Raw genomic sequence first — 24428 nt, 5'->3', positions numbered from 1 at the left:
CATGCGAGGGTAGAGTGAAGGTACATGGGGGCAGGTCCTTCTCTGCCGTTCTCCTGTCCCCCCACCCAAGCAGGCAGCCTGAAGGGCCCGGGATTTCAGGGGCATGGCACAGGCAGGTGCTTAAGACCCATTTGCAGAGGGTGAAAGCAAAAGCAGAGAGTGCAAGAATGAGGAAATGCCCCTGCTGGCCCTGCTTGCTTCGGGCAGTGCCCCCGGCTGCAGTGAGTGCCTGGGCTGGGTGGGCAAAGAGGAGGAGGGAAGGAAAGCACTGCTCCACCCAACACCAAAACATGCCCCCACCCACCTTGGAGAATCAAACCCATGAACCAGGAGTTTGTTTGACCTGGAAAATAAACATTTCGTCTTGTTTGTTTGCTTTCTTTCCTTGACCGAGGGCAGGTTTAGGCTGACTTCCTTTTTCACGTTCATTTTTAAATAACAAAGTGAGAAGCAAGGAGCTTGGTTTTGAACCTGCCAAGGAATGGTGAACTGCTGAGGGCTTCCAGAAGGAAACATGGGTATTAGAAAAGCTTGATATTAACTCATTGTTTTCAAAAGGAAAACAAGATAACCCATGTTTTTCTCTCTGCTAGCCCTGTTTGTTGAGTTGAGGCGGGTGCATAAATACTGCTGGGTCCACAGATCTCTTGTTCTGTGTGCGTGTATTCGCATTTTGCCAGAGAAGGGGGTTTCAGAGCTGAGCGCCTCTGCCACCTCACCGGGGTGCAGGTAAAGCCTCTCCCTGGGGTTTGCTGTATCAGAGGCAGCCAGTGCACAGCAAGGATCAAAGGTCCCAATCCCCAAGGATGCAGCGCTGGAGCTGGGAGCAGGCGACAGGTCAGTATGGGAGAAGCTGCTCACGCACAGCAGCGCTTGCAACGGCAGGGAGCCGTGGTCAGTGTGGTCACACTCAGGCTGAGCAGAGCCCTAACCATGGTCACCCTCTCCAGCCCTTGCTTGCTGCGGGGCCGGGATGAAGGTGTCTCCAGCGCGTTCGTGCTTCCCCCCGGGAGCTGGCAGCCTGTTTATAGCATACCTCTGGGTAACTCATTGACCTCTGCTGGGAAGCGGAGGTTCCCAACATGATAAGGCACTCTTGGAAGAAATTCCTTTCCTCACAAGGGAGTGGCGGCGCTGGGCACGCTCGCCCGCCTTGCGAACACGTACACAGCCCCGCGCCGCGTCCCGGCACCGGCAGCGGTCCCCCGGGGACCCGGCTCTCAGAGGCTGGAGCTTCGTGGCCAAGAGTGCTCTGGAGGAAAGCGGTGCTGGGGAGCAGAGCGGAGGAGCAGGTCAGTACAGCCTCGCACCGCTCTGCCCTTGCAGCCGCTGGGCTGGGTGCCGGTCTCATGCCTGCGCCCTTCGTCCCCAGCTGAGCAGGCACAGCCGGGGCGCAGGGGCTGGAGGTGGCTGGAGCAGTGCAGAGCAGGGACATGGCTGCTTGAATACAGGTTGGGGGAGAAAGTCTGCGGTTTTGGTCCCGGCTGAATTTGAGGCTCAGGTGGTGATGGGCACACTGAGGAAGGGTAGGTTTGGTTTGGGTCCTTTGTATCCAGGAACTGACCAGAGAAGGGCAGGAGAAATCACAGCAGACACTGAATTTAGCAAAGTGGATTTGGGACCAGGAAATGTGCTGCTGTGTGACAGCCCTGGAGACCAACAGTGCCTACAGCTCTGTTGCACAGACAATGGTGCCCTGACAGTCACCCTGCCTCCTTTTTTGTGCCCTGGGGAGGGAAGAGGGAGGCTCTGGTGCTCTGCCTGCAGAAGGGGCTGGTATGGCTGCACCATGTTCACAAAGGGAGCAAAGACCCTGGAAAGTTGGCACAGGCAGGGACCCCTGAGAAATTGCTTCTCTACTTACTAGGACCAGGCTTTCCTAGGGAAGCCAGGATGAGGGCTTCAGCAGAGGAGATCCATGGGGGGTAAACAGAGGGGTAGGGAGTGGAACGGGAAGTTTTTGAGTTGCTGGCCAAAAGGAAAATTCCATTTCAGATCAAACAAGCCTGATACCTTTGCTTGTAGGGGGGTGGGTTTGGTCACTGGGTTACATAGGTAAACCTAAAAGCAAAAAGAGATTCAAAACCACAATGAAAGCCATCCTTGTTTAGGAAATGAAACAACATTCACTTCATCTAAAAGAAATAGTATTGTCCACTGGGTAGAAGAATTTGATGCTAATTGGTGAGCTATCGCTAAAACCAACAGCATTCTGAGTGAAGCAAAAAGCTTTGTCTGAAAACACCAACCCCACTGACAACACAGGCCCAAAACAGCAACATCTTTCATGTAAAGATGTGCCAGATTCCATCACAGAACTCTCCTGTTCCTGCACCTTCAGAGCATCCCTAGGTCGACTGCGGGAGTTTTCTAAATTCGGAGCATTCCAGGGCCAACGTGCAACAGGAACAGACAGGGTCCTTGCCACAGGGAGGACAGTGCTGGCCTCTCCCAGCACTCACCTTTCTGCAGCTCCCTGTGGAGGCACAGCTTTGCACAGGACACATCAGCTTGACTAGCACACCAGGACAGAGCCACAGGGCTTTGTACCCTGATGTCAGGTGAGCTGCAGTGAGGAGGATGAGGGGGATGCTCCCTTCTCCAGCCAACGCCAACATTTTGACATGTTTTTTCCTGGCGATGACGAGAAACCCCCATGCTTTCAGGCTGCTCATGGACAGGCAGGCTTTTATTAGAGACTTCCCAGTCAGCTCCATGAGCACAGACTCCATCCTGCCACCGCCCGTACCACAGCTAGCTACTCCTTGTGCTTTGCTTTAGGGATGTTGCAGTGGTGGCAGGCAGCCCCCGTCATGGCACAGGAATCTGTCTGGTGAAAAACTGCTCACTGGGGTAATTACTCGCTACTCTGGAGAAGCTCAAGGCCTTGTCGTGCATTTGAACGCATGGCTGAGAGGAGCCAGCAATGCTCCTGGAGCACTCCACAGCAAGCAAGTCACTGCTGTGGTGGCACCGGCATTGGCTGGTTGTTGGTTGCTGAAGACCTCCCTGTCTGTGACTTCTGTCCCTAGACCTTTTGGTTTTTATTTTGCAGGGGCTGTGTTGCTCTGCCCAAGGATCCTCTGCAGACACCGGTCACCCATAGCACAGTGAGAGCACACAGCCGGTCCTGAGTCCTGGTCCTGCATGCTGGGGAAGGTCAGAGCATGTGAGCGAAGAGGGAATGAGTTCATCCTGTGCAGCCCAAAGGATTCCAAACAGCAACCAGATCAGTCCCTCCTGGTGTTCACACCTGGGGTTCAGACAGTTCTGATCCCAGAGATGAGATGAGCCCCGCTAGCCCTGCAGGAATCCACAGTGTCTGTGCTTGCAGAGAACTCACCTGTGGCTTGCCTGGCCATAGCCCTGCTCTGCTGAGGTTGGTGTGGAGCAGGCAGTGCTGCCAGCCACCCTCGCTGTGAAACAGGGAGAGCAGCAGCTCGGCCGGGAGGAAGGTGGTCCAGAAACGGCCAGCCCTGGATGGAGGATGCTGGACAAGCCCCAGCGGGGCAGCTCTGCAGGTAAGGCGGGTGCTTGCAGTGTGATCAGGAACACGGTTGCCTTAGGAGGTGGGGGAGATCAGTGCTGACGCTCTCCAGAGAGCCCAGCAGGAAGCTGGGGCAGACCATTGGGCTTCCCATGCCTTGGCTGTCAGGAGGAATGACAGGAATGTGCCACGTGGGCTGGGTGACACGCTCCCAGGAGCCCAGGGTAATGGCAATGGTGGGGCCAGCACAGGGTAGCAACACCAGTCAGTGGGATGAGACCCCCTCCCAGAGTACAGCATCTGGCTCCAGCCCCCAGCACAAGAAAGGCATGGACCTGTCAGAGGGGATCCAGAAGAGGGCCATGAAAATGATTGGAGGGCTGGAACCCCTCTCCTAGGAAGAAAAGCTGAGAAGAGAATGATCCAGGGACACCTTACTGCAACCTTTCAATACCTAAAGGGGCTTATAAGAAGGGTGGAGAGAGGCTTTTTACTAGGGCCTATAGTGACAGGACAAGGGGAAATGGTCTTAAACTGAAAGAGGGGAGATTTAAATCTGATTTAAGGAGGAAATTTTTCCCTGTGAGGGTGGTGAGGCCTTGGCACAGGGTGCCCAGAGAAGCTGTGGCTGCCCCATCCCTGGCAGTGTTCAAGGACAGGTTGGACACAGGAGCTTGAAGCAACCTGGTCTGGTGGAAAGTGTCCCTGCCCGTGGCAGGGGGCTTGGAACAAAGTCTTTAAGTGGAAATGGTGGAGTCATCATCCCTGAAGGCATTTAAAAGATGTGTGCATGTGGCACTGAGGGACATGGACATGGTTTAGCGGTTAGCGTATTGGCAGTGCTGGGTTAATGGTTGGACTCGGTCTTAAGGGGCTTTTCCAACCTAAATGATGCTATGATGCTGTGGTTCTAACCCAAGCCATTCTGCGCTCTGTGCCCATCGCCCCCGCCTCGCGGACAGACGGTGCCGCTCAAAAGGCGCATTGTGCATTGTGTCTGTGGCCGGAGCTGAGCCACGGTGCCCAGCAGTGCACTCCCCCCCTGCCAGTGCTCCGCCAGCCCCCAGCTTGGGGCTCGGGTGTTGCTGGACACATGGGCTGCTGCCTTGAGATCCCCTGGCACCAGGACCTGTCCCTGGGATGCACAGGTAAGCTGTCCCTGAGGATGCCATGGCAGGACTGCGGGACCTGTGGCTGCAAAGCTCACACCACTGATGGGGCCACTGGGGAGCTGAGCACTGGCTCCCTTTGGCTGCTTGCCTGCCTTTCCCGAGGTGGCCACTGGTGTCCCCTCCTCTTTCTGGGCACTTGTGTCACTAGATTTGGGGGTGTGGGGAACGAGGCAGGGCACTTTGGCCAGGGGCAGGAGAGGATGACTAAGGGAGGGGGGTGGTTTATTCCCATGGTGTTGGCTTTTCAGAAGCCCCCTTGCCGCCCGTGTCCTGCTGCCACTGCTGCCCAGGAGCACCCAACACCGCAAAGCTTGCAGAGCCCGTGGGGTGCTGCCAGCCCCAGAGGAGTAATTCCCATGCTGAATGCCCAAATGATCTAACAGGACTGTGCTAATGGGCTGCAGGAGGGAGGTGGCTCAGGGCCAGCGGCTGTAGCCATGTGTCCCCAGGAGAGCCGGTGCCAGTGGGTGCCACAAGCACCACAGCTCTGAGTGCTGGGACCTGGCCCTGGCTCTGGGCTGGGGCTGTTTCCTGCCCCCCGTTACAAAACATTTCAGCACCAGGGAGGTAAATGAGTCACTGGCACGACTGGGGACAACTTCTCGCCAGCAGCTGCAGTTGGTCTCTTGAAACAGCTCCCAGTTCCCTTTCTGAGCCTGGCCCAAACAGAAATAAACACCAAATCGGTGCGTGCCGCTGGAGGAAACCCATTCCTCCTCTCACCCAAGCGAGCCCTGGTCCCTGCCTGGCTCTGTGGAGACCCACCAGCATGCTTTGTCATGCCACAGGCAGCAGTGTCCGTCCTGCCTCCTCCTTTGACACAACCTGTGGAGACCTCTTGGGCAGGGAGCATCCTGCCAGGGATCCGAATGCTTCTCCCCACCTCCTGTCTTTCCCAGAGGAAGAGTGTGATTCCTGCTGTCCCCACTCGCCCGTGCTCCTGCCCCACTGGGACCACCTGCAGCACAAGGGAAAATGGTGGCGGGACAAGACCATGGCATCAGGTACCTGTCCTTGGGGAAGGGGGACCCAGCTCCTGCCCACCAGGGTCTGCCGGGAGGCAGGGAGGTGAGAGAGGGATAGAGCAGCCCCATCCAGCCCAGCTCTAGGAGCCAGCTCACATTTAGCTCTGCCTCCGGCTCATTTTGCTTCCACATCTCTGTTTCCCCTATGTGTAGAAGGGATGTGAGTTGCTGGATGAAGTCCTTTGTTAAGTGTGTTCAGATCAGCTGTTGAGAAATGTAGAGCCTTTTCTTTCAAAGAAAAGCTCATTCATTACAGGTCCAGCCTTGGGCCATTCTTTTCTACTGCTAACTATAAACAAGGATTATAATTGTGTGCAAATAACAGTTTATTTGACTGATTTGCAAAGCTGGCTCATTAAAAACAATTGTAGAGTATAGTTATGGTCACAGAAGTGACTTACGAATACCGCTGCATGTTCCAGCTCCAGATCTCCAGGTATGTGTTTGTCTTACAAGTCCAATCTGATTACTGACAGAAATTGGTTTTTAATCTTGTTACCCCTCCACAGCCAATACAGCTGTGGAAGAGCAAGCTGGATTTTTACATGCCTCAGCCTTCATTAGCACAATTAACCAGCTGAGCTTTCAGTTCCTGAATCCTTTATGGCAATAGCTGACAGTGTGTGAAGCACAGAGAATGCAGCTTGGGTTTCAGACATTGACCAGAGTAGGCAGGGAGCAAAATCTCATTTTGACTGTCAAATTGATGAGCAAACTCTCCTGCACTGGGGAAGTTCCCTTGCTCTGAGGCCTCCTCCAAAAAACTCTGTGTCAGGGGTGACCCATTCTGCCAGATCTGTTCAGTGAGGGTCTGTCCCAAGAGCAAGTAAGGAAGGTCCCCTCACTTCAAAGCTACTCCAGCACTGGAAGTAAGTCAGTCTCAAGTGTATCATGTAGTTAGGAGACACCAGTCCCATGGATCTTGACTCCAACCTTGAGCGTGAGTTTAGGGTGATACGAGACCCAGACAACCCCCAGCCAGATCTGCACTGCAACCCACGGGCTTTGCTTTCAGGTGGTGTGGTTAGGCAGATGTCCTGGGTTCAGAGTTACCAGCTGGGCTTCAACCATGACAGCAGAATTTCCTAGACCTCTGCCACAAAATTCAACAGCAGCTCTTCTGTGTGTGCCCCCCTTGCTAGGTAAGACTGAGGCATCAGATCCAAGCAACCCCACTACTGAGGCAGCAGAAGGTTCTCCAGACACCCCCTTGGTGCTGCTGGCTGTCAGGGAGGGCTTTCCACAAGGTAAGATGCTGCATTTGGCATCGCCCGTATTTCTGTGGTTGAATGCAGCAAGGCCTGGCACTGCAGTTAACTGACCCCCTGCCATCCCTTGCGTTCCTCAGCTTTGCTGCTGAAGGGGGTTGAGGGGTCGGGTTTGTGTTGTTTGAGCATCACAACCAGGCTGGAGGCACTGCTGGGGCTGGCTGCAGGGAGGCAGCTCTGTGTGCACGGAGCTCCTCCTCCCCCTTATCCCTGCACATTTCCTTTTCAAGAGATTTCACTCTTCTTCTCCGTTGAGAGCCGCTCCTCCCGATGCCTCAATTCCCAGCTCCAGGAAGCAGCCAGAAAGAAGCTGTGGGCCCTAGAGAGTGACGACAGAGATGTCTGTGCCCTGTTCAAGGTAAGCGTCCCAGCCTGGCAGGGCAGAGTGTATACTGGGAGGGTCCTGGTGTGATGGGATGCGTGATGATGGGATACCAAACCCAGCCGAGAGAGAAAGTTCCTCCAAGGCTGCTGCAGGGTATGTTCTGCACATGGGGACTCTGTAAGGGAGTGGAATGATGGGGGAAATGAACTCATAACAGGTGAGAGGCAGATGCAAAGCTGAGCCTCATGTCAGGAGCCTCATATTGGAGGCTCTGAGCTGCCTGGAGCTGCTGACTGCAGCACCATCCCCTTAACCCCAGGCAACTAAATCACATAGCTTTGGTCTCAACTACGGTAATAAATGAGTGCTTAGTCTCATTCCAGGGAGTATTATTATTTCCACACTGAGAAAGGAGACCCCCTGACAGAGTCCCAGGACTGTCCCTTAATCTTCGTTTGTCTTCCATCTTCAGGAGCTGTCAGCCCGGCTGGTCTGCATGCAGGCACAGGAGGATCGGTTCATCCTCACCTTCAAAACCCTGGAAGAAGTCTGGAAGTTTTCCACGTATCTGACTTTAGGTAGTGTTTCCAAGGTGTGGGAGATCTAAACAGACAGTGTGAGAAGTTTTAGAGAAGATAGTCTGTCACAAAAACAGTAATGTAACAGGGTGGACAGATGAAGAATATTAATTAGAAAGCCTTGGTGTCCATCTACAGATTTATGAAACCACTGTCTGCATCAGTGAACAAGACCCAGGAGGATGCCTTCTGGGTAATCCCTCTATGGCATCTTGGGGATGGAGACAGAATTAGAGGCTGTTGCCTCACAGCATGGTTGCAGCTGGCAGGCTGGGAGACATCCAAAGAGCACTTCATCCTGCCCCATGGAGGAGAATGCTAACACTACTTTCCCTCTTGGTTTCATAGGGTATGTGGGCAGCTGCCTGGAACAGCTTCTCTTTGACCAGGAGTACTGGCTAAACTGTGCTCTGATGGAGGACACGGAGATCAGAGTTACTGTGGATGAAGATCGCTTGGCCACCATATATATGGGTCTGCTACTGCAGGAAGGTGAGAGGGACTGCATATGTAGGGACTTCCTCAAAAGCATCTCCTCCGGGCTGTGTTGTAGCCCTGTGCTGGGCTGTCTTGCACTCATGCTGTTGACCTGGGCACGACTCTTTCTATCTGCAGGTAACTTTTTTTCCAGAGCAGTTCCTGGTGCTCCGGAGCAGCCGGAGCAGGAGGGAGAGGAAGCCCTGCAGCTCTGCAAGAATGAGCTGATCCACGTGAAGAATGTTGGAGAGGAGTCCAAGTGGGAAGGGACGTCCTTACTGACGGGTCAGCGAGGCCTGGTGCCTGTGACAGCTCTAGAGCCAATACCTCACCCATTTTACCAGTAAGTAGACTGGACAATTAACAGAGCTCAAGCCAAGATTCTTTCCTGATCCTGATGCATAAGCTGGCACCAAGCCTGGAATGAGAAGTTGCTCTTGCCTCCAGCAGTGGTCAAGAGCTGCACAGTTCTGTGAGGATATACATTGTGCATAAAGACAACCACTGGAACCAATTCAGGTCCTGTTAAAGGGACAGTGCAAGTTCATACTTGATACCATTGTTGTATGATATTGATTTAGGTCATGCATAAGATTATTTAGATTTATGTGTACATAACTGGGAGAAAAAGCATAACCCAAGACTTATCCAGTCAAAGTGTGGCTTCATGTTGGACACATGGATGAGCCTCAAAGACACCCTCAGCTGCTCTTATCCTGCTCTTACCATGGGGTGTAAGGCTGCAGTTGTGAGATGCAAACAGCCTCCCATGCCCAGTAACACCATTACAAGGAATTACTAGACTGGCCATGCTCCATAGCAGCTCTGGCACTCCCAGGGGACAGAACGTCTGTCCTGCTTGCATGAAACCATCTCTGGTGGTGGCCTGAGGGCAGGGCTGCTCGGAGAGAACCAGTGTGGTTCCCTTTTGCTTTGCAGGTGGTTCCTGAGGAACTATGCTGTGAGTTTTGGCATCTCCCAGGAGATCAGTGGGACAAGCACTGAGCCAATTGGTGAGTGACACCTGTGTAACACAGCTGCCCTTCCCAGGGAAGGGTACAGCTCTTGCAAACCTGGGTTTGGCCACAAATGCAAAGGACCCATCTCCTGATCTGATGACACTCCATTGCAAGATGCTTTAAGGGAAAACAGCATCTTTGGCCTCTCTTGAATGGAGACCAGAGCTTGCAAATTGCATGTACTTAGAAGGAAGATCTGAGCAGTACAGAGGGCTGCTTGTAGTATCCTCCTGCCAATGGGTTTTCTGTTCTACTGCAATTTTGCCGCTAATTCTTTCAGAACTGAAGTTTTATGTAATTAGTCTCCCACCAATGTGCATATGAAATCTGTGCCCATCATTCTCCAGGCCATTCCTGCCCACACATGGGCATTGTTCAGTGCATGTTGGACTTGAGAAGTCACTGCAGGTGTGAATTTGGCATGTAGTGTGATGGACATTTGTACTGTCAAAGATTTCACTCCTGGCAGAGAGCTGAGACAGTTCAGCTTCTATGAAGCTTCTTGTTTCCAGACACCTTCCATACTGCAGCTCTCAGAGGTTTCAGTATTTGGCTATGTGGCTTTTGTCCGTGGCTTTTGTGTATTTTATTAAAATCCTCTTCTCAAGAAGGGATGTGACCCTGAGAGCACAATTAATCTTAGGGGACAGGGAGGTAGCCTTCTCAAGCTGCAATCAGTGTCTCCTTGCCCAAGCCTTCTCCAGCAAGGAGGTTTTGACAGTGGCCTTACACTGAAATGCCCTTTTTTGCCTTGGTTTCCCAGTCAAAGGCAGGTGCACAGCCACAAAGGACCACAGAGGAGCAGCATGGGATGAACTGAGTTTCTCCAAAGGAGACAGCATAGAAGTCATTGGCTTCTTCATTCCAGGACTCCCGTGGTTTGTGGGCAAATCCCTCAGCAGTGGGAGCATTGGATTTGTCCCAACTCAATACATAAGTCCCAAGGCTTGTGAACCTCTGTAAGTTTACTGCTACCATGTCAATTAAATTAAACTCAGGAGAAAATGAAGGGAAGACTTCAAGTCCCAACTCAAGGCTATGCAAGAGTCCAGGGCAGGTGATTTGCTTTGCAAGACCTTCACAGAGGATTCATTTGAGGTCTGTCCGGAAGCCTCGGCAAGGCTCTGCTGCCAACAGGCTGCAGGAGGCTCTGCTCAGACAAAGCAACCATATTTCACTTGTCTCAGGTGATTCTTGGAGAGGAACAGATCTGGCCCTGGGCTAAGCCTGGCTTCATGCTAAGGAAGCCCAGGACATCTGTGTACCAGACAAACTGGCTTCACAGTTCCACCTAGAAATGTTCTTGACTTCGTGGCTTTGTCTGAGGAGCTCTGAGTGTGACAAGGGTGGGGGGGAGCGATCACTGCCAAAAAAACAAGTCCTGCTTTGCTTCCTTCTGCCCCTTTGCTTTCTGTGGGAGGTGGAGCAAACAACCGCTGGCACAGTTCCTCACTGAGCAGAATTAAACACCCTCCCAGGGCACAGACAGAAGTTGTCCAGGGAGGGAGGGTGACACAACCCCATGCTGATGAGCTGGGCATTTGTCTTTATTGGTGGCTTAAAGACATAGGTTAGGTTCAGTACCCATCCAAAAAGGCTTCTCCTCCAAGAGTGTATGTGGGAGGAAGAGGTCCTAACCTGTTGCCAGGTCTGCTGGGTTTCCTGGGTCATGCTCACTCAGGGTAAGTCTTTGGCACTTTTCTCTCATTCTACAGAGAACAGAGAGCTCAGATGATGCTCTGATCTAGAAAGGGCTTCTGGAGAGGAAAAAGACCAATATGTTACTCCCTCTAATACCCATAGGTTCCTCCATAAGAACATGGATCTGGGAGCCTTGATGAGGAAGGTGTCCAGACTGTATTCATCTGCAGCAGAGCTTTTCTGGTGGGAGGAAGAGGAGGAGTGGGAAAGCCCAGCCCAGCCTACGGGGGAGCTGTAGTGTCAGGGGATGGGCAGGCACTGACTGTTTTCTCATGATGTCTGCCTCAACCTAGGGGAAAAGGCTTGGTGTTTCTGAGCGAGGAAGAAAAGTCCCCGCTCCTGCGCATCCCCTGCAATGGTGGTGAGCAGCACTTCACCACCCTCCTCAGTGACCTGGCACGCACGGACATCACCTCTGTGTACCGGCTGGGTGAGTCTCCCCTCTCCTTAAATATCCAGCCATATGGCTGCCCATGGGGAGCAGTGCTGGGCAGTGCCTAGAAAGCTCCTTGCTCTTTGTTTCCTGTTTGTCTCTTTGTGTAGATGGTTTTGAACCTACAGCCATGTTCCCGAAAGTGCCGTCAGGTGAGTACGTGGAATGCTTTTCTGATGATTCTGAGGGTGAATTTTGACATGGGGAAACATCTCACTATGATGTCTGTCCCTTCCAGAGGCTGTTCTCCGTGGCTGTAAAGATATCCAGCTGCTCCAGTCCTGGGAGGAAATAAATGAGTTGGCTACCAATAGCACCTCTGAGCTGTCTAGCCCAGGGAGTGAATCAGCCCCTCATACACTAGAAGATGTTCTCCTGGAGAAGCTGGATGACTTTGATGATCCCAAGTTCTTCATTGACTTGAATGCTGGACACATGGAAGACGCTGATGTCTTTGACCCCATATTGACCTTCCTTAACCAAGACAGTTACGTGCCCAGTTTTCAAAGCCTCTATGATCTCAGTTTTTCCTTTCTCAACTCCACTTTTTATGGTTTCTCTGATGAGGATGAACTGATCTTGTACCTTGAGGCATCCAGGAACTGGGCCAAGAGAACTCATTCAGTTTGGGCTCATGTCAGGCTCTGTTTCCTCTTGGGTAAGCTTTGCATCAAAAAGGTCAAGTTCTCCCAGGCTCGAGTCTACTTTGAGGAAGCCATGAGCGTCCTGGACAGGGGTTTTGGGGACCTGCCCCTATTGGCTGCATTGCATGTGAACCTTGCCTCCATCTACTTGAAGCAGAATATGAAGCACAAGTTCTCCTCCCTGCTGGGAAAAATGGTGGCCTTGCTTGTCTGCCTGCCTGGCCACTCTTTCAGCTCTGAGAACGAGCTGGAGGTTATGATGTATGTCCTGAGGGAAGCCATTGCTGTGGGTAATGCTCCCTTGGAGGCAAGGGTCTGCTTCCTTATTGTCAAGCTCTTCCTACAACTGGGCAAAAATGATGAAGTGCTGCCCTTTACCGAGCATCTTCAGTGTCTCACCACCACTTTAGTGAGCCCGGACACTAGTTCTATGCCACTGGATGCCACCCCCATCTTGAGCTACCTGTATGACAAGAAGTATTTGCCAAATATCGCACTGGCCTCCGCCAGGCTGTTTGTTCCCACTGGCATCAAGGGGACACCGACACCCACTTGGAGAGCTGGCTTTATCCTCCAAAATACTTCCAAACTCCTGGGAAGCCAGCTGGAGAGGAGCAGCATCCCAGCACTGGCCTGTTTCTATCTCAAGCAAGCACTGCATTTCTCTGGTGAGAGCAGAGCAGTGCCCATCCAGAGGACACTGTGTACCATCTTGTCCAGGATGTACCTCCAGCATGGTGTGCTGGATGGGGCGGTTTGCTACGCAGCCATGGCTGTAACCCTCAGTAGACTGATGGGAGAGGAGGAGGCTTTTGAGTCTTCCCTGTCATTGGGGTGGATGTATCTCCTGCACAGCCAGCCGGGACCCGCCGCAGACATCATGTGGCAGCTCTTGCACTCTCTGCATGGGACAGACAGCGTGACTCAGGGTGGAGCGGTGCACAATCTGCTGGCCATTGCCCTCAAAGGAGAAGGGCAGGTACAAAAGGCTGCAGAGAACTACCTGCGGGCCCTGCAGAAAGCCAAGGAGACCGGGAACAAGAGGAACCAGGCTATCGCCCTGGCCAACCTCGGGCAGCTGAGCCTTTCGCATGGGGCGAACCAGCTCTCTGAGCTCTACCTGCTCCAGTCGGCTCAGCTCTACGCTGAGCTCCAGGGCAGCGAAGACCTGGAGATGGAGTTTGTGCGTGTGCTGCTGTGGCTAGCACTGGCCATGGTGAACAGGCAGAGGATGGAGGATGGCAAACTCTGTTATGAACTGGCGTTGGTTTTTGCCCTGAAGTGGCATAACGTGAGGAGTGAGTACAGCCATGCTGGCGGGAGCCAAGGCAGCATTCAGCTCTGTGTGCAGCACCCTAACACAGTCCCCTGACCTGTCCTTTTCCCTTCCCTGTACCATGCAGGTCAGCTTCACATCACTGAGTCTCTCTGCCATTTCTACAGCAAAGTGTCCCCCAGTCTCCAGGCCTGCATCACCTACCATGAGCACTGGGTATCTTTGGCACAGCAGTTGCAGGACAGGGAGCTGGAAGGCAATGTCCGGCAGACCCTCAGCCAGCTTTATCAGGCTTTGGGCACACCTGAGTAAGTCCTGTCTGTGGCTGCTAGATGATGCTAGAGTGGGGTCCGTGCTCACCCAAAGCAGGAGCAGTGGCTGTTAGGTGTGACAGAACTGGGTTCTGGCCAAACACAGTTTTCCAGAGAGACATCCAGCCTTGATCAGAGGGGACCCAGCAACAGGGAATTCATCACTTCCTTTGGAGGCTTTTTCCAGTGATTAACCACCATTCACCAGTAAAAATAGGTTCCTTATCTGTTATTTGAGTAAGTCTGGCTTCAGCCTCCAGCTGCTGAGTCTGTCTTTCCTATCTCTGCTGAAATATTTTCCCCAGGGAGGTATTTAAGACTCCATATCAATTCACCTTTCAATCTCCTGCTTGACACATGCAGGTGACTGATTAGATTAGGTGGGAGGGGAGAGAAGGAGGCTTGGACAGACCACAGACTTTCTTCAGTCTTTGAAGGCAAATGTGTCAAGTAGCGGAGCTAGCTCCCATGTTCCAGAAGGACAAATGAGCAGGGGCTGTCATTAACTTGGATGTTAACCTTGCCTTGCTAGGTCACAGTGAGTTCAGAGGGAAGGTATTTAGGAAGCAGACACCTGTCATGTGAATGATGCTATTTAAGATCACAAAGCTCCCCATTCCCTGAGCTCCAAGGACAGCTGGAGCCCAGTTGCCAACAGGCAAGACACCAGGCAAACAAACATGTCCTGGGTAGTGCCCAGTGCTCCCTTGGCCACAGCTGCCTTCTGCAGGCAGTGTGTCCAACCTGCTGGCCTGTCCTGCTGCTTGTCCCCTTGTGACAAGGGCTTGGAAAGGGGCTCTGAGGTCTGGCACATGTAGCCACAGATGTTCCTCGTCGGCTGCACCGAGGGACAGACACTAGGCAGGGATGTGGGTTTGGGTGCCAGATAATGTATGGAAAACTTAGGTGCAAGCGCTCCCTGTCTTACAGCTGGGAGTGACTTTGAGGCTTAGCGCAGGGGACAAATAGGGTTTGCAGATGACGTGGGCAAAACCCTCTATATCAGATTAAACAAGCAGAGGTGGGGAGCAGTGCCTTTGGGAGCTACCTTGGGGCTGTGCTGAGCACTGGGATCCTGGGCTGGTCTGAGGTTGCCAGGTGATAATGCACACATGCACTAAAGCATGGAGACTGGCACAGTTTTACCTTGCTCAGACCTGTCTGTTTGTCTCTAACCTTTGGCAGCTGCAGGAGAAGGCAGGATTGCCAATTTAGAGGTGGTGTAGCTTTGCAGCTCATTGCTGGAGGTGTCCTCTGGTTTCCCTATAATGAATTTTTCCCTGTTTCCATCCCAGGGCTCTGAGACAGTCCCTGGACTGCACCAAACAGAGTCTAAGGATCTTCATTGACCTTGAGGAGACTGTGAAAGCAGCAGAGGCCTGGCTGCAGGCAGGAAGGCTCTACTATCTTATGCAGGAAGATGAGCTGGTGGAAATGTACTTTCAGGTATGGAGGAGGTGGCTGAAGCAGTCCTATACCCATCCTGTCTAGCTGCATTCCCATCATAGCTCAGTAGGAGCCTTTTGCAGGTGGAAGACCAGGAAGAGAAAGTTCTTATGAGCAGTGTAAACCTGCTGCTAGAAGGAGGAGCTGTTTCCTTACACTCATGCGCTATCTGGCACTAAATTTCCTATCTTGCCTTCATACACTGGGTTTAGAGGATTTTTGGATGAGAGTCTGTGAGTTTATTGAGTAAGAAAGTGATGTAGGAGTTCCAAAGGAAGCTGGAGGTGCCAGGTGACCGGCTCCCATTGAAACACACATAGATAAGGGGTAAGATGCTAGGAAAGTGCTTGGAGACTTCTTGTAGAAGACTACTTTCTTCTTTCCATCTCTAGCTCTACTTTATCAGCTGAGCTGCAAAATGGAATAGCAGGTCATAAAATCTTAGGGCTCCGTTCAGGGAGCAGCTTCTATTTGAAGATGGGAAACCCTTTCAAGTGCCCAGAGTCAGCACAGCAGAAAACTGGTTGAGTCTGCTGAGGATGAACTGTGATAGGGTATTGAGCAAAGCACCAGCCTGGACACACATAGAAGATGCTTTGGGTCCTCGCTCTGTTACCCAGCTACCCATATGTGCCTGCTGGCCTACCTGTCTCCATGCTGTTTAGAGCACTGGGGCTCATGTTTATGATGGATTGGTTTTATTTAATCACACAGATTTCTATGTGCAGGTATCTCTTTCCAAGTCTCACTCCAGTTCATTTTCCTTCTAGGCAGCCATTCAGACTGCTCTGAAAGTGGAGAACATCTCCTTGGCCATGGATCTTTATGAAAAAGCAGGTGATACCTTTTTTAATGGCAGCCGAAACAGAGAGAGAGCAGTGGAGTTTTACAGGGTACTGATCCCCCCCAAGCATTTCTGTCCTTGTGTCCCTGCAAGGTGATGGCTGTGGGGAGCTTTGCCTCTGGGCTGGCTGCAGCACTGTGCGGACAGGCTGGAGGGATGGAGAGGGCCAGGATGGTTCTGAGTGTGCCAGAGTGCAAACTGCTGCAGGGGGAAAGCCTGGAGCGCAGGCATACTTTGCAATGGCTTTAGCTCACCCAAGAGATCATCTGGGAGGTGGGAGCAGGATCCTTACATTATAAATCCTGGCAGTGTTAGGTGTGAGCTGGTTGCTCCTGGGGATGTGCTCAGAGTCAGAATATCAGGCATCTAAGAAAGGGCAGAGATGTGAGGCTCAGGTTTTGAGAGCCACGCTCTGGGATATGAAACCTATTTTCAAGGGAAAGAGGGAGCTAGGACCTGAAACTCAACCCCTCCATCATCTGCCTGCTATGTCAAGCACTTGTTCCATGTCCTGCTGCTCTATCACCCCTCTGCGGGCAGTGCTGAACCGATACCTCCAAGAACAGCCGGGACTCACTGTCTTCTCTCCTCAGGGAGGTGCTGTGCCCTTGGCCAGAAAACTAAAGGCCTCTAAGACAGAGCTGCGGCTCTTCAATAAGCTGACGGAGCTGCAGATCAGGCTGCAGGGCTACGAGAAGGCTCTGGAGTTTGCCACACTGGCAGCCAGGCTGAGCATCAGGGTCGGTAAGTGATGCACATGCACAGGGCACGGGGACTGCTGTTCCCTGCAGATGGGGTTGTCCTTCTGCGTGGGAACATTGTGCATGTGAAAGGGGGATCTCCTGCTCTCAGGAGACTGCTGGACCTATTCTTATCCTAACTGGTAACATCTTTTTAAGGCTGCTTCCCTTTTTAAGCTGCATGACAACCACATGGGAGTGCTTTGCTATGGTGCTGGGACTGCCTGAGCGCAGGGTTGTTGCTACACCGGAGCACGGGAAGTCTGGTGAAGGCACAGGACTGAACAGTTCCTCTCTGCCCTGGCTCTTCTGATAAACTCATCCTTTCCCATTACAAAAATAGTTTGAATGGGCAAAACGCCAGCATAAATGTCTGAGATGGAGCCAGTCTCATAATAGCCCCTTTGCAGCACCAAAGAAATCCCCTGGTTGAATGATTTACTCCTTGGACAATCTGTCCAGTGTTGGTATCGGCACCCCTGCCCATGGCTCTGTTTTCTCTGAACCACCTACTAATGCAGTGTCCCCTTAGGAAGATACCCATGCCTCAGGCTTTTGAGCAAATGCACCCCCAAGCAGCTCAGCACGGGATGTGTGGTGAGCTGTTGCAGGGAGACTATCAGGAACTCTTTTCCAGGAGATCAATTACAAGAGCTGGTTGCATTCCACCGCCTGGCTACAGTCTACTATTTCCTGCATATGTATGAGATGGCAGAAGATTGCTACCTAAAGACCCTTGCCTTGCGTCCCCCCTTGCTGCAGTGTTCTGGAGAGGCCCTGTACTACTGCAAGGTGTATTGCCACCTTGGCAACATGACCCTGCACAAACTGAAGGTAGGAAACCTTTCCGTGATGCTGTGTTGAGCACTCTGGTCTTGACAGAGGTAAGAATATCACATCTGCACATGTAGGCAGCTGCATCCTGTGACTCTCCATCCTATGTGCAGCTTTAGAATGAATGCACACAATGCTGGCACAGCCAGGTTTTGAAGGGGGAAAAACGATTTGGAAAGAGGCACTGGCACTTGGCTGTGGCTGTATGGAGCCCCATTTCAATGAAGTCAGGTGTCACCGTGTTCTGCCTGGAACCACTGGGCTCTACTCCAGCTCCCTTATTCCTGTGACCCTCAATTAAACCACTTCCTAACGCCTGCCCTGTCCTTTACCATTAGGATGAACAGGATGCAGCAGCCTACTTCCTCCTGGCCCTCGCCGCTGCAACCGAGCTGGGAGACCAGGGGCTGCAGGGCCTCATCCGCACCAAGCTGGGTGACATCCCTGGTGCCCTGCAGGGACCTGAGGGCACAGCAGGCTGTGCCACGTTCCGGCCCAGGTGGCTGAGTGAAGGTGGCCACGTCGTCTGACTGACCACAACCTGGGGACTCCACTGTGACCTGTCACACAGCATCGTGCTGTGCCACTGGCATGGGTCCATGTGCTCTGCAGGACAACCAGCCCTGGAGAACATCGCGTCCTAAGGAGCCACAGTGTTTGGTCTTCTTGTCCATGACAGACAAGAGGTGAAGTGCTTGGAACCCTGCCCTCATTTTCCAGGAGCAGGGATGTACATCAAGGCTGGGCACTGGGGCAGGATGGGGACCGGGCAGCAGTGCTGGCACCTGCAGTGCAGTGGAGATGAGCAACAGATGGCAATTGGAGTGGGAGTGCCTGCCTGGGTGGGGACAAGAAAGTGCTGCCATGTGCCAGCTGCCACACACACCTCAGGTCCCATGGGGCAGCTCAGCCCAAGCCAACTGTGTTTTAACTTGAATAGCAACTCCTTTATTTATTCTTACCTGTTCTCTGTCCTGTCTGCTCTGCACAGGTCTGTGACCCATACCTCTGTAAAGCCACGGACCTCTTTGGTACAAAGCACCACCAAAGCCTGTGGCAGTGAGAGGCAGAATTAGGGAAAGGAGAAGTGAAAGGGGCTGTGGACAAGCCCTGAATGCAGGTGGGCAGCAGCTTGGGGGCAGGCAGAGCCCACCCTCACTTCAGCCCTGCCATTCAGCTCAGCAGTGATGTTGGAGCAGCTGTGGTGGCTCTTCTGCCCCACAGCCCATGTGTGCTTTCAGCATCTAAAGCATGAGCACACTGTGGGTCCTTCATGGCAAAAGAGCGCTGGACTGGGCTGCCCAGGGAAGTGGTGCAGTCATCACCCCTGGAGGTACTGGAAAGACATGTAGATGTGATGCTTGGGGACATGGTTTAATGGTGGACTTAGTGCTGGGTTAACAGTTGGACTTGATGATGCTGTGTGGCACACATTCAGTCCCTGGGCAGGGGTGCTGATGGGACACAGGGGGACTTCTGGTGAGAGAGGCAGCTGCAAAGCCTTTGCATTGGCCATTGTCAGCCTCAGGAGGAACCAGCAGCCTACAGGCAGCAAGCAAGCTGCCTTCAAGTGCCCTGACCTACATGGCTGGAGAGAAGCACAAACTCCTCTGCGGAGCAAGCGGGAGGAGCAGGAGGCACGGAGGAGCCTTCTGAAAGCAGCAGGAGCAGCAGCAGCTCTCCTCCATAGCCCATCTCACCACCAGAGAGCAATAACTGCCCACGTTTGCAGCCTCGTGTGGGCAAGTGCTGCTTCCTGGCTAAGGCTGATTTCGGTTTTCAGTCTTGACTGGTGCAGAGTGAAGAATGAGCTGTTTTTCCAGCTCATCTCTTTGCTCTGACAACCAGTGGCCCAGCGGGGGCTTCCCAAGGAGACCCAGCTCCCAGTCCTTCCACCTCCCTGCCGCGGTCCCTTGCTTGGAAATGCTACATGCAGAACATTCATTTCCTCACTGCTCTTTGCAAATGCTGACTTCATTTTCCCCCTCTAATCCCTGCGAGGCATCCATCACTGGGGCAATGAATAGCTTACTGCTTGTTTATCAAGCATTCCTGCAGCGCGTTTAGGGAGCTTCAGCCCTGAGCACAGAGAAGGCAAATATTCATCCCATTTGGAACACAGCAAGCTCAGAGGAGAACCAGTCCCCAGAACCTTCCTGCCTCGCTCCACAGGGCTGCCTGTTCTCAGTTCAGGTGGCTGAGAAGTGCCATCCCCAGCACCTCACTTAGGGATGCTGCCCAGCCCCATGGTAGCTTGACTGCAGTACCCAGCCTGCCTGGTCCTCAGAAGTGCCCTTTAGGTACCTGTGAGGAGTGGAGGCTCAAGGCCACCACTGCTGCTGCCCAGGGATCCCAGTGATGCTTTTGTTACCAGCGGTTGTAGAGGCTGGTGCTGCACCACTGGCCAGGCTCTGTGCTTGTGCCTCTATCTGTGGCAGAGCCCCCAGACCCACACCAGTGGCCAGTGGCTGTTGTGGGTCTTGCCAAAGTGAAGTCCAGTGGAGGATGAATCATGCAGAGAACATCCCTGCTAAAATACCCCTTCCAGAGCCAAAGCTGAGGCCATGCTGCCTAGCACCAGTGAGAAAAAGCGGGCTTTGTTTAAACACAGAGGGTCAGTGTCTCAGCTGGTCTAAATCACTTAAGCCCCATGAAGTCAAACAGTGATTTGCAGGGACTGTAGGTCTGGCCCATCAGTTTTAACCAAATGTGTCCTCTTTGAATCACAGCAAACAAATTTGTGGTGCCTGGAGTTAAAAAAAGAGACTTGCTCCTTGGGAACATCCCATAAAACATCATTTCCCCTCTCCCTTGTCTGCCTGCCCGCTCCCACATGCTGTGACAAAGCTGGGATGTTCCCCAGGGGGATGAGGGGTCAGGGTGACCAGGGCTAATTAAGCTCTGCAATGATACTTGGAAATAAAGTGAAACTTAGAGCAGTCAGTTGTGTGTAGCAGCTCCTGGGCCTTGTGCCCAAGGGAGGGTGAGGATGCAGCCTCCCACCAGCCACCAGTGCAGTTTTGTGGGCAGAGAAACAGGGGCTCTGGGGACTTTGTGCCAGAAGAGGTCAGGTCCTGGGGCAGCCAGACTGGGGGTTATCATCTTCCACCCCTTCCTGGGTGGAGGGATATTGTCCATCATTCCTGGGGCTTGGAGCTCTCTTTTAGATGCAGCAGGGGGCACCCACGTGTGCAGGGAGGGAACACAGGGACCGTGTAAAGGATATGAATCAAGGTGCTGCAGGGTACAGAGCCTGACCAGAGCTGTGATGTTGCTCCAAGAACAGCAGGACTGTAGAGACACATGAGCTATTTAGCCTAGGATAGGCCACCACTGTCCAGCCCTCCTTCACCAGCACTTATGTCAGCCCAAACAGACAGAGGAGGAAATAGGGGAAAGGAAGGATCAAGTCTCCTCTTACTCCAGGTATCATTATCTTGCTGTGGCTTGTGACTGATTTCTGAGCCACATGTGACTGTCAGCTCCATGCCCTGTCCCAGGAGTTTTGCTTCCTTCCATCCTCAGCCAGCCAAGCTGGAAATAGGACTGGTGTGGACCACGTGCAGCAGCACATGCCTTTACACAGCTGCCAAAGCAGCACCTTCATTTCCAGCACTTCCAAAGAGTGAAAGGTCCTGTAGGAACCTCATTGCTTTGGCTTTGCTGCACCTGGGTATCGGTGTCTGGACCTGGTGCTGGCCCATCTCACTCCAATCTTTCACCAGTGCAACTGTCCAGGCACCAATACTACAAGTCCTGGTGTAAGCCCACCATAGAGCCAATGCTGGCACTCTGATTCCATTTTTATTCAATGCTTCAGGGGGGACATTTAAGGCCTGGAATAAAGAGGGACTGGATTTCTTTAACATATGCTCATTCTTGTACAGTGGAAATACCATGACAAGAATAATTCTTGGATCATCTCAGCTCCAGTGCGAGCCTCCCAAGGCGTTAGGGAAAAGGAAGTGCTGATAACTATAAATACAGACATGAACAGAAGTGTAGCAATAGCTACACTTATTTGGGTTTACATGGAGACTAGTCTTTCCTGCAGAAATACAATAATGATTATCAGCAGACACCTTTCATCATTCCTTCACTGAACAGTGCTGCGAATCTTCACTGTGTCTGTGCTGCACAGAGGTTGGGCTGGATGAAGAGTCCTTCCTTACTCTTACTCTTCCTTACTTCCTTACCACCCACTTCACCCATCTCAAAGTCCCACACCTGGGCTTTCCTTTAACCAGAGCAATCAACCACAGCTGATGCTGCTGCACCACCTCTGCTAAAACCACACTGTGGCTGTGCAGAGCTCCTTTAGAGCTCAGTGCCCAGGTTTTACAGCTGGTGTCCGTGGATGTCACATCATTTATCCATCTCTATCAACCCTGGCCTTTGGCAGGGGCTGCTCTCTGGCACAGCCTGCTCCTGCTGGAAGCTCATCAGTGATGTGGAAGAGCAGTAAGTCTGAGGCAGAGGTAAACCTGAGCTCATCTCAGAGGTGGCTGGTCCTCTCCAGCCCATATCTTCTTGTGTTGCTTGGAATAGTAATGAAAAGTTGGTAAACACCAGCTGTTGTGCTAAGCAGAGGTGGGTGAAGTATGTAAACTGGGCAATTTAGATTAAAAGTCATTTATTTTCACAGCAACCTGGGGTTTTGTTCAGTGATAATTGAGATCATAAATATGTATGCCAGAAGGCGAATCAGAGGTTGATGCTGGGAGGCTGAGCAACAGCCAAGAGTCACTGACTGTATCTGCATGTGCTTACACAAAATTTCCCTTCCCTGCACTATGGTAAGGTGGGCAGCAGGGCAATGCAGCCCATCTGTGTGTGCTGAGATAGGGGGCTGTATCTGCACTGCTGGTGTCCCTGTCCTGAGAGCTTGTTATGTCCCTGGAGGGAGGAGAAGCATCAAGCATGGGTCAACCCTGGAGCTGTCATCTCTGCTCAGTGGTCACAGGGCACCCAGATATCCCCAGGTTTTACCAGCAGTGATCTCGAGTCACTTTCTGCTCTGATGGGCATCGGCAGGATAGATGGGAGACCAAGTGCTGGATGCTGTGCTGGGCTTTGCCAGGGAAAACATCTCTCTGGGACTGGAGAGGGCAGAGAGAGTGAACTGGTAAACATGGTACAGAAAACATTATCCCTTCCAAGTGTACAGCTGGTAGAAACCACGTGTGCCTGTGACATGGGCCACATGGAAGGGCAACTGGCTCTCCTGGGTACATGTTAATGGGCAAAGAGCGATATGTTCCTGTCCTGTTCCAGCTCTGCAGGCAAGCATGATGGTGCCAGGGCTCACTAAGGGTCCCAGCTAAGCTGCTTATAGCTCCCCAGCTCCTGCATGCTGTCCCAACAGAGGGGAAACAGAGGCAGGAAACCTGGCAGCAAGAGGCTCCCCTTGCAGCACTGGAGACAAGTGTATGAAACAGCACAAGTTCCAACAATTCCTGTCACTGCAGGAGAGGGATAAAAATTAAAAAGCCTGTATTTGGCTGCCATGGAAGCTGTTGGGATACAGGCCAGGAATGGGGATGAATATAAAGAAATGAGCCTCTGAGCATCCAACAGTTTTGAGAGAGGAAGGATAAATTCTTACATAACCAAATCCCCTTTGTGCACTCGTTATGGGGTGGTTGGTTTATTCTGCTATGCTGTTTGGGGTTTATTCTTTCTTTTGCACCTGCTCTGACAGTGGTGTTGGGGCCACACAAGAATGCATAAACACACATCAGTGTGCGGGGAGCAACGGCTGCAGCATTTATGTCCTGACTCTAAGGTTTAATTCTCTTTGGGACACCTTCAGTTCATTGCAGCTGGTTTTTGAATAGCTGCATGACTTTTACTCACTGTTGTCCAAGGTTTACTCTCTGCTTGATCCGAAAGTAGTACAATGTTAAGCCCCATTGTTCCAGTGCTTTGGGAAGGGTTTGCAGGAGCTCCTATGTGACTCCAGTGTGCCAGGCTTGTGTTGTTCTGAAGTCTCCCCCAGACTCCCCTAACCCCGCAGCTGGGCTTTCCCATCTTGTCCGTCTCATGATCTGACAGAAGGATAAACTCTGCTCTGGTAATAGCTACATTTGGGACAGACCATGCTGGAGCACTGCTGAGGTGCAAGGCACCTGCAGGGATGCTGTGCATCTCTGGGCAGCCAAAGTAGGCAGGAGTATCATTGCCTTCTGGGTCAATCTCTCCCCTCTGTGTCTGCATCCTGTTATGTTCTGTTTGACACTCCAGGAGCTCCAGTTTTTGGAGATGACAGGTTCTGCTTTGTACCTCACTGCTTCTAGAGTAGGGTTACGAGCCTGTTCTGGCCTCTGTCAGTGCTTTTCTCCTGTGTCGTGTTGAACTCCTCTTCACAGTGTCTTTGTCTGGGATTTGCATCTTCTTAAATCTCGATGCTGTCTTGATGAACCAGTAGACATGAGCACTAACAGTATGGTTTGTTCTCAGATTTTTCCCAAACCTGCCTTGAAAACTGGCACATGTCTGTTTTCTTGATGCCTTGTCCCTCTGTGCTCTCAGTATTTGTCTCAGATCGGAAATCTCTTGATCCTGCTTACCTGTTGTATTTTCACACGGAAGGATACAGTGGGTAAAGAGACACTTAGGCAAGAGTGTCTGTGGGGTGCCTTACAAATCCTATTAGTCTCTGAAGGGACATCTGGTGATTTACATTTGCTTTTTGGCAGGAAGGCTGTTGCCTTTGGAAGTCACTGAAAATTTCATCTTGCTTTTGTCCAAGCTGAATCCTCCTCCTGCCTCTCCTCAAAGACCGAAGCTAGGGCTGTGATGGTTGGTGGGTCAGTGCCTTACCCCAGAATGTCATCTGCTGTGGCATT

The 24428-nt window shown here is 52.2% G+C and overlaps 1 protein-coding gene across 5 annotated transcripts; it reads left to right on the top strand.

The window, feature by feature from the left end:
* Positions 1 to 1135: 1135 nt before the first annotated feature.
* SH3TC2 (SH3 domain and tetratricopeptide repeats 2) lies at positions 1136 to 18541 on the top strand. 5 transcript variants are annotated; one of them, XM_062607680.1, is made up of 20 exons: positions 1136 to 1292; positions 3056 to 3521; positions 4450 to 4635; positions 5559 to 5663; positions 6827 to 6931; positions 7183 to 7310; positions 7750 to 7855; positions 8204 to 8347; positions 8471 to 8675; positions 9272 to 9345; positions 10115 to 10310; positions 11346 to 11482; positions 11596 to 11637; positions 11724 to 13427; positions 13533 to 13713; positions 15012 to 15162; positions 15933 to 16055; positions 16600 to 16750; positions 17384 to 17580; positions 17919 to 18541. In XM_062607680.1, the coding sequence occupies exons 2-20, from the start codon at positions 3488 to 3490 to the stop codon at positions 18108 to 18110; spliced, it is 4161 nt and encodes a 1386-aa protein (XP_062463664.1). In that variant the 5' UTR covers positions 1136 to 1292; positions 3056 to 3487; the 3' UTR covers positions 18111 to 18541. The 5 variants fall into 5 exon arrangements, with proteins under 5 accessions (XP_062463664.1, XP_062463668.1, XP_062463665.1 ...); XM_062607684.1 differs by lacking the exon at positions 4450 to 4635 and having other exon boundaries at positions 1137 to 1292; XM_062607683.1 differs by lacking the exons at positions 1136 to 1292; positions 3056 to 3521 and having other exon boundaries at positions 4176 to 5345.
* Positions 18542 to 24428: the final 5887 nt, after the last annotated feature.

The sequence above is a fragment of the Pezoporus occidentalis genome, unplaced genomic scaffold, assembly GCF_034315485.1.
Source record: "Pezoporus occidentalis ecotype Australia unplaced genomic scaffold, CSIRO_AGI_Poc_V1 ctg124, whole genome shotgun sequence".
Classification (NCBI taxonomy): Eukaryota; Metazoa; Chordata; class Aves; order Psittaciformes; family Psittacidae; genus Pezoporus; species Pezoporus occidentalis.
This window is presented reverse-complemented; position numbering and strand designations above follow the sequence as displayed.